The following is a 17566-nucleotide window of genomic DNA, read 5'->3' on the forward strand; positions in this document are numbered from 1 at the left end:
GTTTGAGTCATCGTCTTGCATATAGTCCTGTTTATATGCAATATAAAAAGATGCTTGTCTCTCAGGGATGGGGATATCAAAATTGTATTTCCACAGCTGCTGAACTAGTTCAGATGTCTGAAAATACGATGTACAAGTGGGGGACCCTCAAAGACTTGTGGGGGGAATCTAATTTCCCCTCCCCCACTATTTCCTTTTTTCCTTTGCTAAAAGCCCCCATAGCCTCTCCCCTGTTCATGCTTCCTTCTCTTCTTCTCTCCCATGAGCCAACCCACTTTTATCTGAATCCCCTGCATCTTCAGCTGTGTTTATTATTTATTTATTTATTTATTTATTTATTTCTCTCTCTCTCTCTCTCCCCAATGGGGACCCAAAGAAGCTTGCATCATTGTCCTCTTCTCCATTTTATCCTCACAAAAACCCTGTGAGGTAGGTTAGACTGAGAATGCATAACTGAACTAAGGTCACCAAGTCAGCTTCTACAGCAAAGTGGGGATTCAAACCTGGATCTCCCAGATCCTAGTCTGAAAATCTAACCGCTGCACTACAATGGCATTTGTGGGGTGCTTGCTGTTGAACAGTAGCAAACACTTGAGCCTGGATGAGTCATACAAGTAAGGTGGCAGCAAGTTGCCCGGTGGTTGTTTTCAGGCCTGTCCCCAATGAGTCCTCCCCCAAAGGTCAAAACAGCACTTGAAAGGGCCCTGCCCCCTCCCCTTGCCATTTCTTGACAGCAACCAAGGCTAGACTACTGTTGTGGTTGTGTAGCAAAGGCCATTGAGGGTATGTTTCTTAAAGCTACAGGCATTCCTTTTAAAATGTTGGGGGGTTAACCCCACTTTAATATATCTTTGTTAAGATTTCAGATTTTTCTGCAAGCTTTGGGCTTTTCTTAGGTTTGCAGAAATATCTGTCATGTCTGTTTATGGCTCCAGTCTCTGGATTTAAATATCCACAGATTTGGCCATATAAAGAATTAGACACATTGATTCCCCTCTCAGCTTCAAACCTCAGGACATGAAATCTTCCTCAGAACTGCATCTAACACTCCAGCAGAGAGTAAACAAAGGTACTAAAGTCAAAGCTCCTTTTCATCAGACACCTGGAATGGACTGGAAAGCTGACATCCTGGAAATCTAGTTGGTCTCTAAGGTGCCACTGGACTCAAATCTTGCTTTTCTAATACAGACCAACACAGCCACCCTGCTGAAACTAAAGGCACTACAGTAACAGAAATGTGGGTTGTAAGAATTGTGAGCTTTGGGCAGGAGAACGGGGGATTTATAGTGGCAAACAGGAGCATATGTGGAAGACCCCTGCTATAGAGACTTTCAGATATTACTTCCTTATTTGCTGTTCTCGAATTTTAAGGAATAAAATATTCTGTTTAAATGATGGGTTGTTTTTGTTCTAAAACAAGAGTTCTTAAATTTTGTCAAAATGAGCATTCCCCCAAACTGGGAAATATTTTTTTTTCAAACCTGCTGTGTCTTCTGGCTTCTAAAGGGTGTATGAAGTAGCTTACAAATGTATCATATAGAAGTTTAACAAGAATTTTAAGTTAGTATTAAGAGAAGCTAGGCCAGGCATTGCTATCCAGGGTTGGTGTATTCTGTGATTCCATGCAACCATGGAATCTGGTGTAGAATCCATTTTGTTTTTCATCTCAGGTTCAGTTTTATCTTTTTTAAAAAAATAGAAACTAGTTTCCCATTCTTATGGCTCTGAAGACAGGCTTGGCTGTCTTTGGATTATGCATGATGAAATTTTGGAAGCCTAATGGGAGACTGGGTATATCTTTCAGTACTCAGGTTTGGAGTTTTCAGTGCTTTTTATAGCTCCATCTCTCTCTCACTAGTAGAAGTGGGAAAAAGTTTGTTAAAAAGCCAAGAATATACAAAACTTTTCTTAATTGGGACAGGTTACAGAATTTTGCTTTTCATAGTTCAGCATATCCATTACCATGTTAGAAAGTTTGGTATTTATTTTAGCATGTACAGCCGTGTCAAAGCATTTTTATGGGTTTTTATTTCTGCAAGTATGGTTTCGTTTCCTTAATTATGGGTGTATTGAGATTAAGGACTTGTCATCATATCGTATGTACCCAGAGGTTATTGTTTGTAAAGATGATGGATCTTCCTGGTTTTGTCAAATACTGAGCAGCTGTTGTTCTTTCTATTAATCCAGAAACATGCATAATTTCTGTGGAATTGTAATGTTCTTAAGAAAATGAATGCTAATTTTTAGTAATTTATCTTTTTTTTCTTCCCCCTGTGCAGCTTCATATTCTCCAGTTCAGCCTCATTCTCTGTTAAAGCATCAGCCACCCCCTGTTCATTCCCCACCTTCAAAAATTTCCCACCATCAGCTGATTTTCCAACAGCAGCAAGTTCAACCAATCACACTCCAGCTTCCTCCCAATCAGGAACCATCTCCAACGCCACACTGTGTACCACTCCACGGCCATGCTCTTCCTCCACCTCCCAGCGGTGCCCCATCCCAGCATTGTACATCTGTTCAGATCCATCCTCCCCCTCCTACACTATCTCCAACTCCATCCCAGTCCTCGCAGCAATCAGTGGTGGTATCTCCTCCACCACCTCCTTCGCCAAGTCAGTCACCTACCATTATTATCCACCCCCAAGCTCTTATTCAATCACAGTCACATCCTCTAGCATCATCAGCACTTCAGTCTGAGCAGAATCCAGCACAGGCCAGTGATAATTCAACAGAAGCAGTATCGCAGCCAGTTAATCTTCCACCCCAACTCCCATCTTCCCCAGCAGCACACATTGGACCAGCAGATCAGCCTGCAGTGGTGTCTACAAGCCACCAGATAACGTCGCCAACACCTCACCAGCAGTATCCAGTTTTGCAGCCCACTCCAGTTCCAGTTGCAACTTCACCACGGCTGTCAACATCTCCGACCCATAATCAACCACTCCCTCTTCCACCTGTTCAGTCTTTACAACCCGAAATTTTGTCCCAGGGTCAGGTTTTGGTGCAGAATACATTGGTTTCTGAGGAGGAGCTACCTGCTGCTGAAGCTTTGGTCCAGCTGCCATTTCAGACGCTCCCTCCTCCCCAGACAGTTGCAGTAAACCTTCAAGTACAACCATCAGTACCTGTTGAGACCCCAGTGGTAAGCCTTAATAGCTAGCTTTCTGGGTTCAAAGTGAGGAGGAGGGCTGGATTCGTTTTTTCTGATGTTATTTATTCTGTTTATTTACACTCACAAATTTTTACAAGGTTTGCAAACAGAAGGAAGATTGGATGTTTTTCATCAGAGATCATTTATTTATTTATTTATACACACATACAGGTTCTAATAAGGTTTGTAAGCAGGCCTATTTTTCCAAAACGTTCATATCAGTTTCACAGTTATCAGGTTCCACATAGGCGCATCACACATACTGAAATGCATTCTGTTCTAGCCCTCCTTTTAATATTAAATTAATAAAGAGTACTAACGTTTTGTACAAACTATTTTTCCCATTATGAAGGACTAATCTATAGTTAAAATGCTTTGTACTCAAGTTGCTGGACAGGTAAATTAATTATAGCCCATTTATACTAAAATTATTTTTCTTCCTCTCTCCTCCAATAAAGACCCCTTCTGAAGTCTTTTAGTGATAGTAACCCAATATTAAATATCTTACATGTTACCAGATTTTAATTGTAACCCACACATTATACACAGGACATTGTGAACTCTGTACATATCTATACATAGTTCAGTGTGATCACTGTCACTGTTCCAGAAAAGGATTAATTTAAATGACCAAAGACATTTTCGTAACGTTTGTTTCTCTGATTTGTGTTGGTCTTTAATCACTCCCCAGTTGTTTGGATGCCATTGTGTTCTACTACAGTTTGGTCAATAAAGTTGTTACTGCATTTACTTCTGAAATGGTCAACCTCTCAGCCATGTTTTACATAACAATGCCAGATGATAAACAAAGCATAAATCAAATCTGTTATTTGTAGGAGTCTGCATTTGTGAGTGGTTGCATTATTTTTCTCTTTTCCTGTCTTGTGTATTATATTTTGATGTTGCAAACTGTAACCCATTGGCTGAATTCAGATATTGCACAAAAATATGGTTTAATTAAACTATGTTTGTTGTGATGGAATGCAGGCTACTTTTCCTAACTAGTCAGGGTCCATTAAACTAGGATCTAAAGCAAGGATCTGAAATTGATTTATTGACTGACCACAGTTAACTATGGGTTTAATCTTGACTTGTTCTCTGGTGACACTGTCCAGAGAAAAGAAAACCCCACTTCTTGAGGCAACCCAGGATATATGAGTGATAGAGATGAATCCTGGTTTCACAATTTGCTTCATATTCAACATAAAGTATGATTTCATGTTACGGCTCAACTGAACCATTGTCTTTTTAAAAAATGTAGTATGTAGAGATTTTTTTTATTAATTTAAAATAGTTTTGCCTGCATTCATTAAAAATATTGGTTTTGTTTATTTTTTTAAATGTTATCTTGCCTTTCCTTCCAGAAATGGATATGGAGGGCTACTACCAGACCCCCCACCCCAAATAATATCCAGAGGATGTGCTGCTAACAGTCGTCATTTATTCCTTGTAGATTTATCAAGTAGAGGATATGTGTGAGGAAGAGATGCCAGAGGAATCTGAATGTGTCCGCATGGCTAGGACCCCTACCCCACCAACCTTGTCACCACCAGCCATCACGTTACAAAACAGAGACGATCTTACATATGAGGAGCCTTTTTCAGGTAAGAAGAAATATGGAGGTGCTTAGTTAATTAGGGCAGCTTTTGATGCCCAGGTCTTGAGGTAACAAGCAATCCATAATTTATTTTTATGTGAATGAGGGCCAAACTAGAAGTGACAACAAATAATTCTGCAGCGTGGTGGGCTGAGGTGCTCTTGCAAGTGCTGGAACAGCTGCAGAGGGGGGAACTAAAAAGGGATAGGAGGTGAAGAACAAACCTCATTCCATCATGTTGCAAGCCTGATCAGGATCGGTCCCTCATAGTAGTGTTAGGTGGCTTTAAAATGGCAGTGTCCACAAGTTGACCTGTGGTTACTGTCATGTCTAGTTTGGCCCTGAATCTAAAGGATCTTCCAGCATACATGTTCCTTTCCTCTTCCCCTCTCATGCAGTTTCAGAATTAAACACTTCTGCATTCACAGCAAGCCTTAGTTTGTCTTTCTGTCCTAATCACAAACTGTGATCATGGTAATCTTAGGGTGTGTTTAATTTTTGAGCTGCATGAGGAGAGGCAGGGGCAGGAAGTGTGCAAGCTCAAGGATTCCCTCTAGGCTCTTTTGTGCAGTGGCTAATTAGCATTATCCCATCATTCTGAATACTATCAGAGCCTCTTTCTCTGTGAAATATTAAGGTCTGATGATTATGCAGTAAGATGGAGGAAGAGAAGCTTATCCAAGGTCATGAATTATTATAATTTTTTTACATGCTGTCTTGAAAGCCCAGGCTTAGTTGTACTGAAACAAGGAAAGCACATCAGAGATCTTTTTCATCAGAGAGGATACCTCAGCATGAGGATACCTACATCTTAGGAAAAAGAGACAATCTAATCACCAAACCTTGGTAGGAGGCAATTCTAGATTGTGGATTAAGTAGCAAAGGTGTTCTATTTTCTCCACATATGCTTCTGAAGCTCAGAACAGTGGAGGGTGGGTGGCCTTACATAGTAAACAAACATAAGGGAGCCATTTGGCAGAGAATCCTAGCAACAGCAGCCTGGAAGGACTCAGGATATGAGGGTCACTGAGAGGTGTAGAGAGAGAAACCAGAAATTCTTGCAAGATACGGCTGGTGTGTTTGTGGAAACGGAGAGGGCATTCTTTGGGTTTCATGGACCACAATGCCAGGGAGTATTGAAGAGCAGAGGCTATTAAGTTTAAGAATAGGTAGTGTTAAGTAGTGGTAAAGAATATTGAACTAGACTTGGAAGGATTCAGATCCTCAGTCAGTCATGTAGTGCACTGGGTAACCTTGGGTCAGTCACTGTCTTTCAGTCAAATTGGCATCACAGGGTTGTTGTGAAGGTAAAATGGAGGAAAGGAGGACCAAGGACACCACATTGAAATCTTTAGAAGGTGGGATACAAATGTCATGTACAGAACCGTAGGGGCTGGATTAGCAGTGGGATTTCGTTTATTTTCTTGCTGCTCGGTCCAAGGACCTCTGGGGCTTCTCAGTCCTAAACAGCTGCAAGCCAGGCAACTCTAGCCAACTACGTTGATAGTACATCATGGCTGTAGGTGCAATTTAATTCTCATTGCATTGCATTTTAACCCCCACACCTTACATTACATTTCAACCCCTAATTTGGGTCACGGATCCATTTGGCTGATTTGGCTAATGCATTTTGTGAGATAATTTACTGAGATCCAAATTGAATAGTGAAATAGTGCAGTAATAAATTTATCATTCTGTGAAATAAGTTCTGCCACCCACTGTCAATGCATATTACTGTGTGTTTGGGAAGATATGTGAATCCTATGGTGTGTCTGTGTAAATGTGGCCCACTTTCCAGTTCAACTCAAATTTATAGTGCACCCATAAGGAAAGGAGACCTCCCTTAACTCTGCTGCCCAATCCAGAGGGTAGCTGACCTTGGTTCTACTCCCAGTTCAGTGAGTGTTCCAATCAGTGACATGCACAAATGGCTATAAAAGGATCTTCTGACGAAGTGGTGAAACTCCTCCATGAGTTTGGAAGGAATAATAAGAACTGAGGAAGTGTTGTAATCTGAAATAAAATGAATTAAGGAGAATAACGGTGAACTCGAGCAGGGAGTCCCCAATGTGGCACCCAAGTTTCCTGGAGCCCATTGACCTTTTCAAAAAGTGGGCGGGGTCTTTCTGAAGCAGAGCTTGTTACTGAATTTCCTCATTCAAATGAAAGGGTTTTCCACGCATGCACTAGCAGCTCCTGCTGCTGGAAGATCAGGACTAGTGAGCCTCCATGCATATGGTTTCATTCCTCCTTTTATTCCCCCTTCTTCTTTTCTCTTCCTCCCACTGGGTTTTCCTTAGTTTCTTTTTATTCCCCTTTTGCAGTTGTTTCGCAGAGTGAGGAAGGGGGTATTGTGTACTGCTCTGCCTCCTGTGGCAATCATTTTGGGTTTGATTCCATGTCCTGTGGCATCCATTTTGGGGTGGCATTCACCATCCCTTTTCAAAAATTCCAAAGGTGCCCTAGGCTTAGAAAGTTTGGGAGTCCCTGAACTAAAGAATTAGCAAACTCAAGCAGTCACAATAATATCAAGCATATATAATATCTGACGCTAGAATTCCCATGTCAAGCCAAATATTTCAGGCACCATCTCATACTGTGCAGTGTATTCCAGTCAAGAAGGTGAAAGGCAGGTGGCCAAAAGGTAAAGCAAGAGAGTAACGTGGATGCTTGTAACTGCCTACCCACGCAGTTTCCATGTAGGTGTTGAGTTCTCAAGTCAGGGGTTCAAACATTCAGGCAGCCCACAATCCCAAAAACAATTCCAGGAAAAGAGCAGTGGAAGTCAAGCCTCCCTACAGTTTTAAAGTGAGTGGAGAAGCAGAGGTTCGTGATGAGTTTCCGTCAGGAAGCTTCTGCAGCCACACATAAGTGAAGCCAACCCGAGCAAGCAGGAGCTTCAGTTTGTGGAAAGATTTGTTATAAGGCAAGATTCTTTCCGTTCCTAGTTTGCCAAGAAGGAGGTGGGTCAGGAGAGCTAGCCAACATGGCACAGGATTGTCTAAAGGTGAAGAGGAGGGAGGTCCAGGGTGCTGGAAATACTTCCAAATAAAGATTGGAGGGAAGGTATCTAGGTGGGGAGGAGGTGTGCTGGTCATCTCAGTTATCTGGGCTTTCAACAGGAAAGTCAAAGCCTTTCAAATTAGATCAGTCTGAACCAAGCATCTTTTAGTAAGAAATGTTAACGTGAGCATAGCTCTTTATTGGCAGGAATGCTTATGCAGCAGAATCCTTTGTGGTTAAATGTACCTTGATTAATCGCTTGAGAAGCCCTGATCAGTAGTCCGATTCCCCAGTCCTGGAAGAGGCTCGGCTTCTCCCCAGACCTGTTCTTTCCCAGTATGTGCGATTCAGTTTGAACAAGCCTGCCAGCCCCCCTGCTCATCCTCAGACCTTTGAGGTTCAAATGGCCCAAAACTCTTATGCCTTGGCCTCATGTAACTGGCAGGCTGAAACTGGCCTGTTATCTGGATGGCGGGGAAAGGAGAAAGGCCAACAAAATTGGAAGCTCGGTGGCAAGATTCCACTTCCCTTATTTATTCAATTAAACCAATGTTATGGTATTAAGACTTTGCATTGTGCCAACTAAGGCTATGTTATGCAGTTTTTCCTATCTGCATATCTGATGCTGCAGGACTCTTAGCTAAGCATCAGGAAGGCACCACTTACCTTGACAGACCATCAGTTGATGAAACAAATATTAGGAAGAGTACTGTATAGCAAGGCCACTAATGCAGGTAACGCTTTCTGTAAATATGAAGATGATGGCACTTGAGTTGTATTTTTTTTTAAAAAAAACATTACTTTTTTTCCAGAACAAGAGGGACATTCTTCAGTGGCCTCATCAGTCAGCGCTTCTGTAATTAAATCACCATCAGACCCTTCACATGCCTCTATTCCACCACCACCTCTTTTGCTTCCAGCAGTCGCCACAAGGAGTAACAGCGCATCAATGGCTAATAGGAACCCTAGCATAGAAAACAAACTTCCACAGGCTATCGTTAAGCCACAAATCCTGACCCATGTTATTGAGGGCTTTGTGATCCAAGAGGGGTTAGAACCATTTCCTGTAAGTGTGAAGTGAAATATTCAGCAACTTTTGTATCTTTTTTTGTATCCGAAAGGCAATACGTTGTGGTTATTTGGGGCTATTGCTTAACTAAAACTTTTTACTCTGAATAACTTGACAACAAACTGAGCTTGTTATTAGTAGCTGTTGTTCATGAGATGACAGAAGGGAAGCTGATACGCTTATTTAGAAGAGTTCTCTGCCCATCCAGAAAACTTGGGACCCAGTTTTAACAGTGGAAGTACCATGCATGCAGAAGGGAGAGGCTGTGGCTCAGTGGCAGAGTATCTGTTGTGCATGCAGAAGGTCCCAGGTTCAGTCCTCGGCATCAGGTAGTAGCTTATGTAAAAGACCTCCCCATAAGACCCTGGAGAGTCACTACCAGTCTGAGTAGAAAGTACTGACCTTGATGGACTTATGGTCTGATTCAGCATAAGGCAACTTCTTGTGTACAAGTTTCCATGTTCCATTAGTTAGCAGCATGATAAAAGACCCTTTGCCTGACACTCCAGAGAGCCCCACTGCTCATCAGGATATAACTGAACTGTGCTCAATAGATCAGTTCAATATAAGGCAGCTTCATATAGTCATGGTCAAGGTCAGTTACCAGAAGTCAGCCCAGACGAACACACTGACGACATTCCTGAATGATATTCAGACATAACTTTGGCAGATCTCCAGGGAAGGGGATTGCCACTAAGAACACCCTCTTGGCATGAGATTATCTTCACTGTTGTATAGAAAGGTACCACTAACCTGGTACTCTGAATTGGTTGCTGGGATTGTGATGGAGAATATGGAAGGTGTCTCTGAACTATACTAATCTAAACATTTAGATTAGTAAATGTTTTGAAGATGATAGGCTGTGTTTTAATCAACATTTCTTTTTGACACTGATTGTACATTTTGACCTCAAACACCAAATGTTAGGGTCAATTGGTTCACCTTATCTCTTTGACCATCACAAAACAACCATGTAGACCAGATGATTTTGGTTCTGCCGGCTTCAAAAGGGCATTAGACTATCCCTGAGCTGGTCTGGAACCAATTTTGGTCACTGGAAAGAAACAAAACAAAACTTAAATCTTTACAAAATGATTGGAAATTCACACTACCTTTTGAGAGAACTAAATGTTCAAATTACTTTTAAACAGTCATTCAGTATCTTTTTTGTTCTGAAAATAAATTAATAATGAAAATATATGCATATTATTGCAGCAAAAGGATCTGTAATTAGAAAAAGTGAAATTAAACATTTAAAAAGCATGTGTTATAGATGTCATTTTTATAGCTATTGAATATTTGTGCAGCAGGATTCCAAATCAATCACCTTAGAATACCCAGAGGGGTCGTCATGTTAGTCTGTCTGTAGCAGTAGGAAAGAGCAAGAGTCCAGTAGCACATATAAGACTATCAACATTTGTAGTTAGGGTATGAGCTTTCATGTGTCATGGCTCACTTGTTCAGCTACAGTTAGAATATCAATGGACTCTTGATCTTTCTACTGCTTAGAATATCCAAAAATGGTTTCCTGTATTTACCTTTGAACATCCTGTTGACTTTGTGGGAAAAGAACAGTCTCCTCATACATTCATTATGCCGCAGGGACCAGTGAATAGGATGATGATCAGTATCCAAAGAACATTCCCTGGTCACACTCAAGGGCTTGTACATGCCCAGTGGGATCCTTTGCTTTGTTCTTTGAACAACAGACCATGATACTGTATCACAAGCTGCTTTCAGAGACACCCTCATTTTCAAAACTGGCTTGTCATGAGTAGAGGTGGGCACAATCCCAAAAAAATTACCGATCAAGCTGATTGGGGATCGGCGCTGGCAACGACCCCAAATCACCAATCCACACCAATCATCTCCCGTTTCCGATCCGTAGATCAGGGATCGGGGAGGCCAAAGCGGAGGGGCGCCCCGCTGTTCCCAGGTTTGTGGGAAGGTGGGTGGTGGCGGTGACCGGCGGGCCCGGCGGGCACAGGGAGGGGACGTTCACACACACACACACACACACACACACTTAGAGCAGGGGGGTTAACCCGGCGACGAGCTGCCTCCCCTCAGGGAGGGGACGTTCACATACACTTAGAGCAGAGGGGGGGAAAGTTTTTAACCCGACGACGAGCCGTCTCCCCTCAGGGAGGGGACGTTCACTTACACACACACACACACACACACACTTAGAGCAGAGGGGGGGGAGTTTTTAACCCGTCCCTGCCTCTCCAAATAGAGAGAGAGAGACATGTCAACATGTTTCAGCCAGCTTTTTTAAAAAAGCAGGGACAGAATCCTCCATTCCTCCCCACCCGATTTTAAAAGCAAGCAGCCAGTCTTCCAAAAACATATTTTAAACACACACAGAGAGCCGTGAATGAGGTTTTCCCACAAAATACAGTGTTTTAAAAACAGGTTAAAAACAGAGAGTGACAAACAGAAAAACAGCCATTCCTCCTACAAAGCCCCGTTTTTTTAAAAAGCAAAAAACATTTGGAGTGCCCATGGCTACAGAACACCCCCTTCCCCTTCCCTCCCCTGGGTCTCTTCTCCCAAATGGTGAGTGTGTTGCTGCTCCGTGGTTAGAAGGAAGCCTGGGTTTCCAGGACGACAGGAGGGCAAACAGCTCAGGCATTCCCCTGGCTCCGTTGCCCCGGGAATAGATTACTGGCACCTGATTGTCTGGATCCCTGATCAGATCCCGATGGCCCTGATCAAGCGCCCCCCCCCCCCGAACGCTGGATCGTTGGCTGTGGATGATCATGATCCGCCGGGTCCCGATCACGCAAACGCCATTATCGTGGGTATTTTTCTATCGTAATGCCGATCGTGCCCATCTCTAGTCATGAGGCATGGTCTGGGATTCAAGAAACACCACCTCAGATCTCATTGTGCACGTGGAATTATTTGTGCTGTTCCTTGGTTTCCAGCCCCACTGTTACACTTTACTCACTGTGCTGCTTTGATAGGTGGGCTTTCTGAAAGGAGATTTGGCTCTATTCCTGAACGTGCCGGGGCTCAATGAGCAGGTCTGTCACTAGGATCACACTGTTGTGCAGGGTGTCTTCTGAGCTTGAAGGAGAGCCAGATGTTCATCATATGCAGTTGGGATTTGACACTTTGTGTGAAGCTTCCCATGAAATTTAAAAGCCACCAACGGAAGTCCGAAACTAGCAAAGATGCCTTTGAAATGAAAAAAGTTTCTTTGCCCCCTTCCTCTTCTCATTCCACCATACTCATCTCATCTTGTTTTCCCCATTGAGTCTGATTTGGGGTTGCAGAAGCCAAATGCCTGTTTTTGTAATTGGGACGTGCACCTATCCTGTGTTTCTGTATGAACTTCATAACAATGACTAACAATGAATGCAAGCTCAGGCCTCCTACTAGCTAAACTTCTGGGTTAAACAGCATTCATCGTTTTCTTGTGTCATGATTTTCTCTTTCTATTGTAACAGGTAAGTTGTTCATCCCTTCTGATCGAGCAGCCTGCAAAAAAAAGACTCCTGGTGGAGGGCCAGGTGATGAATGTTATGTGCGTTGAACCAGAGCTACAAAACAATGCAAAACATGCAGATAATTCCTCTGATACAGAGGTGGAGGACATGATTACTGAAGGTTTGTGTGTGTTATTTTTAACATGTATCTCCACAACCATTTTACTTTTCACTTCCTCAGGTGTTTTGAGTATGTTCAGAAATGTGTATCTGCCCCCATTTTTCTACTAAGAGAGACTATCTCCTGAGGGTACAAGCTCCATTCTGAGGTTTCCCAATAATAGTTACAGAGGAATCTGATCCAGTAACACCTTAAAGATTTCTTGTTGGTCTTCAAGGTGCTACTGGACTCAAATCTTGTTCTTCTACTGCAGACCAAAACAGCTACCCAACTGAAATGGAGGAATCTGTTACCTGTAGATGCTGAAGCTGCAAGAAGGCACTGGGGGAACTTTCTGGCAACGTTACTATACAGATTCCCCTGATGCAGCATAGGTGAAACGCGTAGGGATTAAGAAAACATGTTTTCCCACTGCATTAATCACTTTTTTGCCTTTCTTCTTCTTACTAGTGCAACCCTCTCTTCTAGACCTTTGTTTTGTAAAAGCCATCGAATAGGTGAAATTGTCTCTTTTTTTTTTGTCCAATTATTAGATATTTGAAGGGTTGCAGGCTTACATACCCCTGAAGCTGTGCTGCAGGTATGCACCTGCAGTGCAAAAGTGAAATGAAATAATTTCTTACGCTTCCAGGATCAGGTGCGGTCACCATTGGTGCTTCACTGAATGAAAGTTCATTCAGTTTGTCTCACATGAGAGGCAGTTGGTCATCAGGGTGGTGTGGCTCCTAAAGCATGAAATGTCAAAAGAGAATACAGTGCCATTTCTGTGAAGCATTGCATCGTGTTTTGTGCAAGATATTGTGAAAAATTATACTTGCTGTGTTGCATATGTCAAGTCTTGCGCTCATTTCTATGTCAATCTATTGCCAACAGCAACTCTTCCTGTGGTAGCCCTAATTCATGCTAACTTGTTACCCTTTTTTTCCACAGGATAGTTTGCTGTTCTTTCTGTTTTAGCAGCTTTTGTTCTCTAGTGGGCCTCCAACAATAGGGTGTCTGTTTTTCTGTGGTGTCTAAGCATTTGCATTCTTATTTACTGTTTGGTTTAAACTTGACTGACAGCTGATGGTAGGCTGCAGACCAAGTGCTACAATATGCTATTCAGAGGCATCAGCCAACATTTCTCTAAAATGAAATGTATTTAAAAATCAGCAGTTGGCAGTTTCTTCTGCATAAAAGGTCACATGAGGAACACAGAAAAAGCAAAAAATGGGTTTTTTAACTGGTGGGGAAATGCACATTGTGGAATTAAACTGTCAAAAGTGGAAGTAAGCTTGTTTTTCCACTATGTAGAACTAATTTTTGCATAGCAAAAGAAGGAAGTGGACCAATTTTCCTATGGCCTACACTGGAAGACAGGCACATGCTGTGTTTTCTGTATAGCAGCGGTTTTTATTCCATGTTTCAAGGAACATGTGGGAAGGGGATGGTCCTCAATAGCGGAATGACAGCGCTAGTGATGTGGGTTATCTGGGAAAATATGAACATTTTCCAGGAAAATTTCCAGGGCCCTAAATACAGCATGTCTAATTTAGCATATTTATTTTAACTTATATTTAATATACAGAATTTTGAAAGAACCCCATGTGAATTTTATGTCCCAATAAGAACAAATTCTTGAACTAAGATATCTGATTAGGAAAAAAATTAATTGAGCAAGTGATTTAAATGTTATAATCCAACAAATTCAAAAGTTTAAGTGGAAATTTCTACTGGAATTTTTCCTGTAAAAAAATTAAGTCAGTATAGTATGTTCTTCTGTTACATTGTATACATTAAAGAGGAAAAAACAAAGGCACAGAAAACTATTGTCACACTAATTTTTGCACACCCAGAGGACATGTGTGGTGCTATGAATGTGGCTACGCACTCATCTGCTTCAGCAGAATTTAACCCTCTTTCACTCGGTTTCACTGTCGCTTTCTCTAGCATCACTTACATTACTTATTAGTTCTGTAACAGATTGGTGATTCACCATGTGAAAGGAGATACATAATAAGAATATTTCCTTTACTTTTTATTTTACCTGCACAGCCAATCATGTGAATTCATAGTTTGATTTTAATTTGGATTATTATATGTATTTGTGGTTTTATTACCTCCCCCCCACCCAGTTTTTACAAATCAATAAAACATATATTTACTCTTGCACAGTTCCTAGGGACAGTTACCTGAAAAACATTTATTACAACTTTGAAACTCCCAAAATTCCTAATATTGGGTTGGATCCAACCAGCTTTCTTGCCCATGATCACTAGCATAACCTTTTGGTGTTTAAAGGGGAGGTACCTTTTTCCTTTTTTCACCAACAGAAAAATTGGCTTGACCCCACTGTATTGGCAAGAGCATCACAATCTTAAGAAATGGAAAACTTCTGTGGAAAAATAAAGCACTGAAATTTTCTATCCTATATCTCTGGATAGAGCACAGCTTTTGTGTGCTAAAACTGAACAGCTGTACACACCCACCCATCTCCAATTAGATGATCCTATATAGGAAAAGAGTCTTAGGTAATTGTGCACATGTGTGTAGGCAAGTATTTGCTTGTTTTACACAATGTAAATCCAACTTTTGGGTCACAAAATTTTGAATAGTTTAGCATAGTATTTTGGTTTATTTAAAATTCACAGTATGCCTGGACATGCAGTTCAGAATAGCATCATTCAAACATTTTCTTCTAAGCAGAAAAGAGGTACTTAACTTGATATTATCATATATTAAACTGACTTCATTGCTCTTTTCTTTAGAGGGACTAGATGAGATGGAAACTGATCTCCTCAAGTGCGAGTTTTGTGGGAAAATGGGGTATGCAAACAAGTTCCTGAGGTCAAAGCGGTTCTGCACCATGTCCTGTGCCAAAAGGTATTCTGCATTACGACGGTAATCTCAGAGGCTGTATTTTTAATAAACATGTTCTTTGACTATAACAAAGAATCTGAGCTCAAAATATAATGAAAGTTAATATGTTGGAAGGAATCTGAGAATAGGGTTCAGCAGAGAGCTCCCAAATTCTTTAATATGTGTGCAACTTTTTTTAATGTAATCAGACCAGAGACAGCTAAAGATGTTTTGGTACCTGAGGCAGATAGTTCAAATTGTGCTTTTCTATGGATTTTAACGTAAAATAAACTAAATAATGGACAGTGCAGTTCTTTGATGGTTTCCCAATATCTAATGCCTGAGAGCTGAATATGATTTTGCTGATTACTATGTCCAAAGGCTTCTTCTAATCTTTAAACTGCATGATTGAATCAGAGTTCTGGAAATCCTGGATCATAGCCAGTAAATTGTGAGCAGCAGGAATCTTGTGTAATAGGACTTTCCTGCCTCTCTTCTTCTGCTGCAGCCTGCTGAGTCCACCAGAATTGTTCCCTTGGGAGTCATGACACCCTCACAAAGAGGATGGAAAAGGCAAAGTAGAGAGGTTGTGGATATAGACAAGAAATTGGTGAAATCCATCTTTCTTGCAGATAGGAACATACTTTTGTCAGCAGAAGATGGGGTGGGAGGTTGTGCTATGCCAGTAGAAATTTCCTTTTTTATCTCTTAATATCTGATTCCCCCCTCCCAATGACATATCAGGCTGCTGTTTGAGGAACCAAATCTAATCCCACTGCTACCAACATTGCCCATTCTTCCTAGGGTTCTTGGGAACTAGTTTCACAGGTCTTTGTATGCTGTCCAGTCATTGGTAGTTTTTTTTTTAAAAAAGTTATTTCAAGTTATATTTAAAATAATAATGTTATCTTCATTCAGGATCAAACAAAAAGTTCCTTCATTGAAAAGTAGTATGAATGTAATTTATGAACTGACTAGCAACAAAGCCCATTGTGGGGAAAAATACAGTGGGCTCTAGAAAGGGGATGGCGGGCAGGTGGGCACTCCCGCCTCCTCCGTCACTGATCCCAACTAGATGAAGGCAGGGGGGGGCGAGCATGGCCACCTCCTCTGCACCTGACCCCATCTGAATGAAGGAGGGGCGGGCATTGCCACCTGCTCTGCGCCTGATCCCGGCCAGGTGAATGGGGGGCAGGCATTGTCTCCTGCTTCACACCTGATCCCAGCTGGGTGAAGAGTGAGGTGGGCATTGCTCCACTCCTGATCGTGACTGAGTGAAGAAGGGATGGGCATTGCCTCCTACTCTGTGCCTGATTCCAGCTGGGTGAAGGGGCGGGACATTGCTGCCTGCTCCGTGCCTGCTCCAGGCCGACTGAAGGGGGAAGGGCATTGCCTCATGCTCCACTCCTGATCCCCGCCAGGTGAAGGGGGCAGACATTGTCACTTTCTCCTTGCCTGATCCCGGCCGGGTGAAGGGGGACAGGCATTGGCATCTGCTCCATTCCTGATCCCAGCCAGGTGAAGTTGGAAGCAAGCGTTATCTCCTGCTCTGCACCTGATCCAGACTGGCTGAAGAGGGATGGGTATTGCCTCATGCTCTGCTCTGATCCTGACAGGGTGAAGGGGGCGGACATTGCCACCTGCTCTGTTTTTGATCCTGGCTGGGTGAAGGGGGGCCTGGGCATTTCCTCCTGCTCTGAGGATGATCCTGGCCAGGTGAAGGCAGGCATTACCACCTGCTTCCCTCCTGATTGCCACCTTCTCCGCACCTGATCCCAGCTGGGTGAAGACAGCAGGCGGGCATTGCCACCTGCTCCGCTCCTGATCCCAGCTGGGTGAAGGTGGCAGGCGGGCATTGCCACCTGCTCCGCACCTGATCCCAGCTGAGTGAAGAGGGCCTGGGCATTACCACCGGCTCCACTCCTGATTCTGGCTGGATGAAGTGGGTGGACATTGCACCCTCTGCTCCTGATCCCAGCTGAGTGAAGGTGGGGGATGGACATTGCACCCTCTGCTCCTGATCCCAGTTGGGTGAAGACGGGGAGCAGGCATTGCCACCTTCTCCACTCCTGATCTCAACTGGATGAAGTGGGGAGAGAGCACTATTGTCACCTGCTTTGCTCCTGATCCAAGTTGGGTGAAGAGGGGTGGGCATTTCCACCTGCTCCACTCCTGATCCCAGCTGGGTGATGGCAGGGGGCGGGCATTGCCACCTACTCCACTCCTGATCCCAGCTGAGTAAAAGGTGGGCGGGCATTGCCACCTGCTCTGCGCCTGATCTCAGCTGGATGAT

General features: G+C 42.8%; 1 protein-coding gene across 5 annotated transcripts in view; it reads left to right on the forward strand.

The window, feature by feature from the left end:
- PHC3 (polyhomeotic homolog 3) overlaps positions 1-17566 on the forward strand; it is a 75389-nt gene that overhangs the window by 49514 nt on the left and 8309 nt on the right. For 3 of the 5 annotated variants that reach the window (XM_054983155.1, XM_054983158.1, XM_054983159.1), the window contains exons 8-12: positions 2280-3142; positions 4605-4755; positions 8564-8817; positions 12276-12435; positions 15183-15315. In XM_054983155.1, the coding sequence (XP_054839130.1) occupies positions 2280-3142; positions 4605-4755; positions 8564-8817; positions 12276-12435; positions 15183-15315 (1561 nt within the window). The remainder of the gene's footprint in view (positions 1-2279; positions 3143-4604; positions 4756-8563; positions 8818-12275; positions 12436-15182; positions 15316-17566) is intronic. The other 2 variants (XM_054983156.1, XM_054983160.1) reach the window with 1 other exon arrangement.

Source organism: Eublepharis macularius, chromosome 6 (genome assembly GCF_028583425.1).
Source record: "Eublepharis macularius isolate TG4126 chromosome 6, MPM_Emac_v1.0, whole genome shotgun sequence".
Taxonomy (NCBI): domain Eukaryota; kingdom Metazoa; phylum Chordata; class Lepidosauria; order Squamata; family Eublepharidae; genus Eublepharis; species Eublepharis macularius.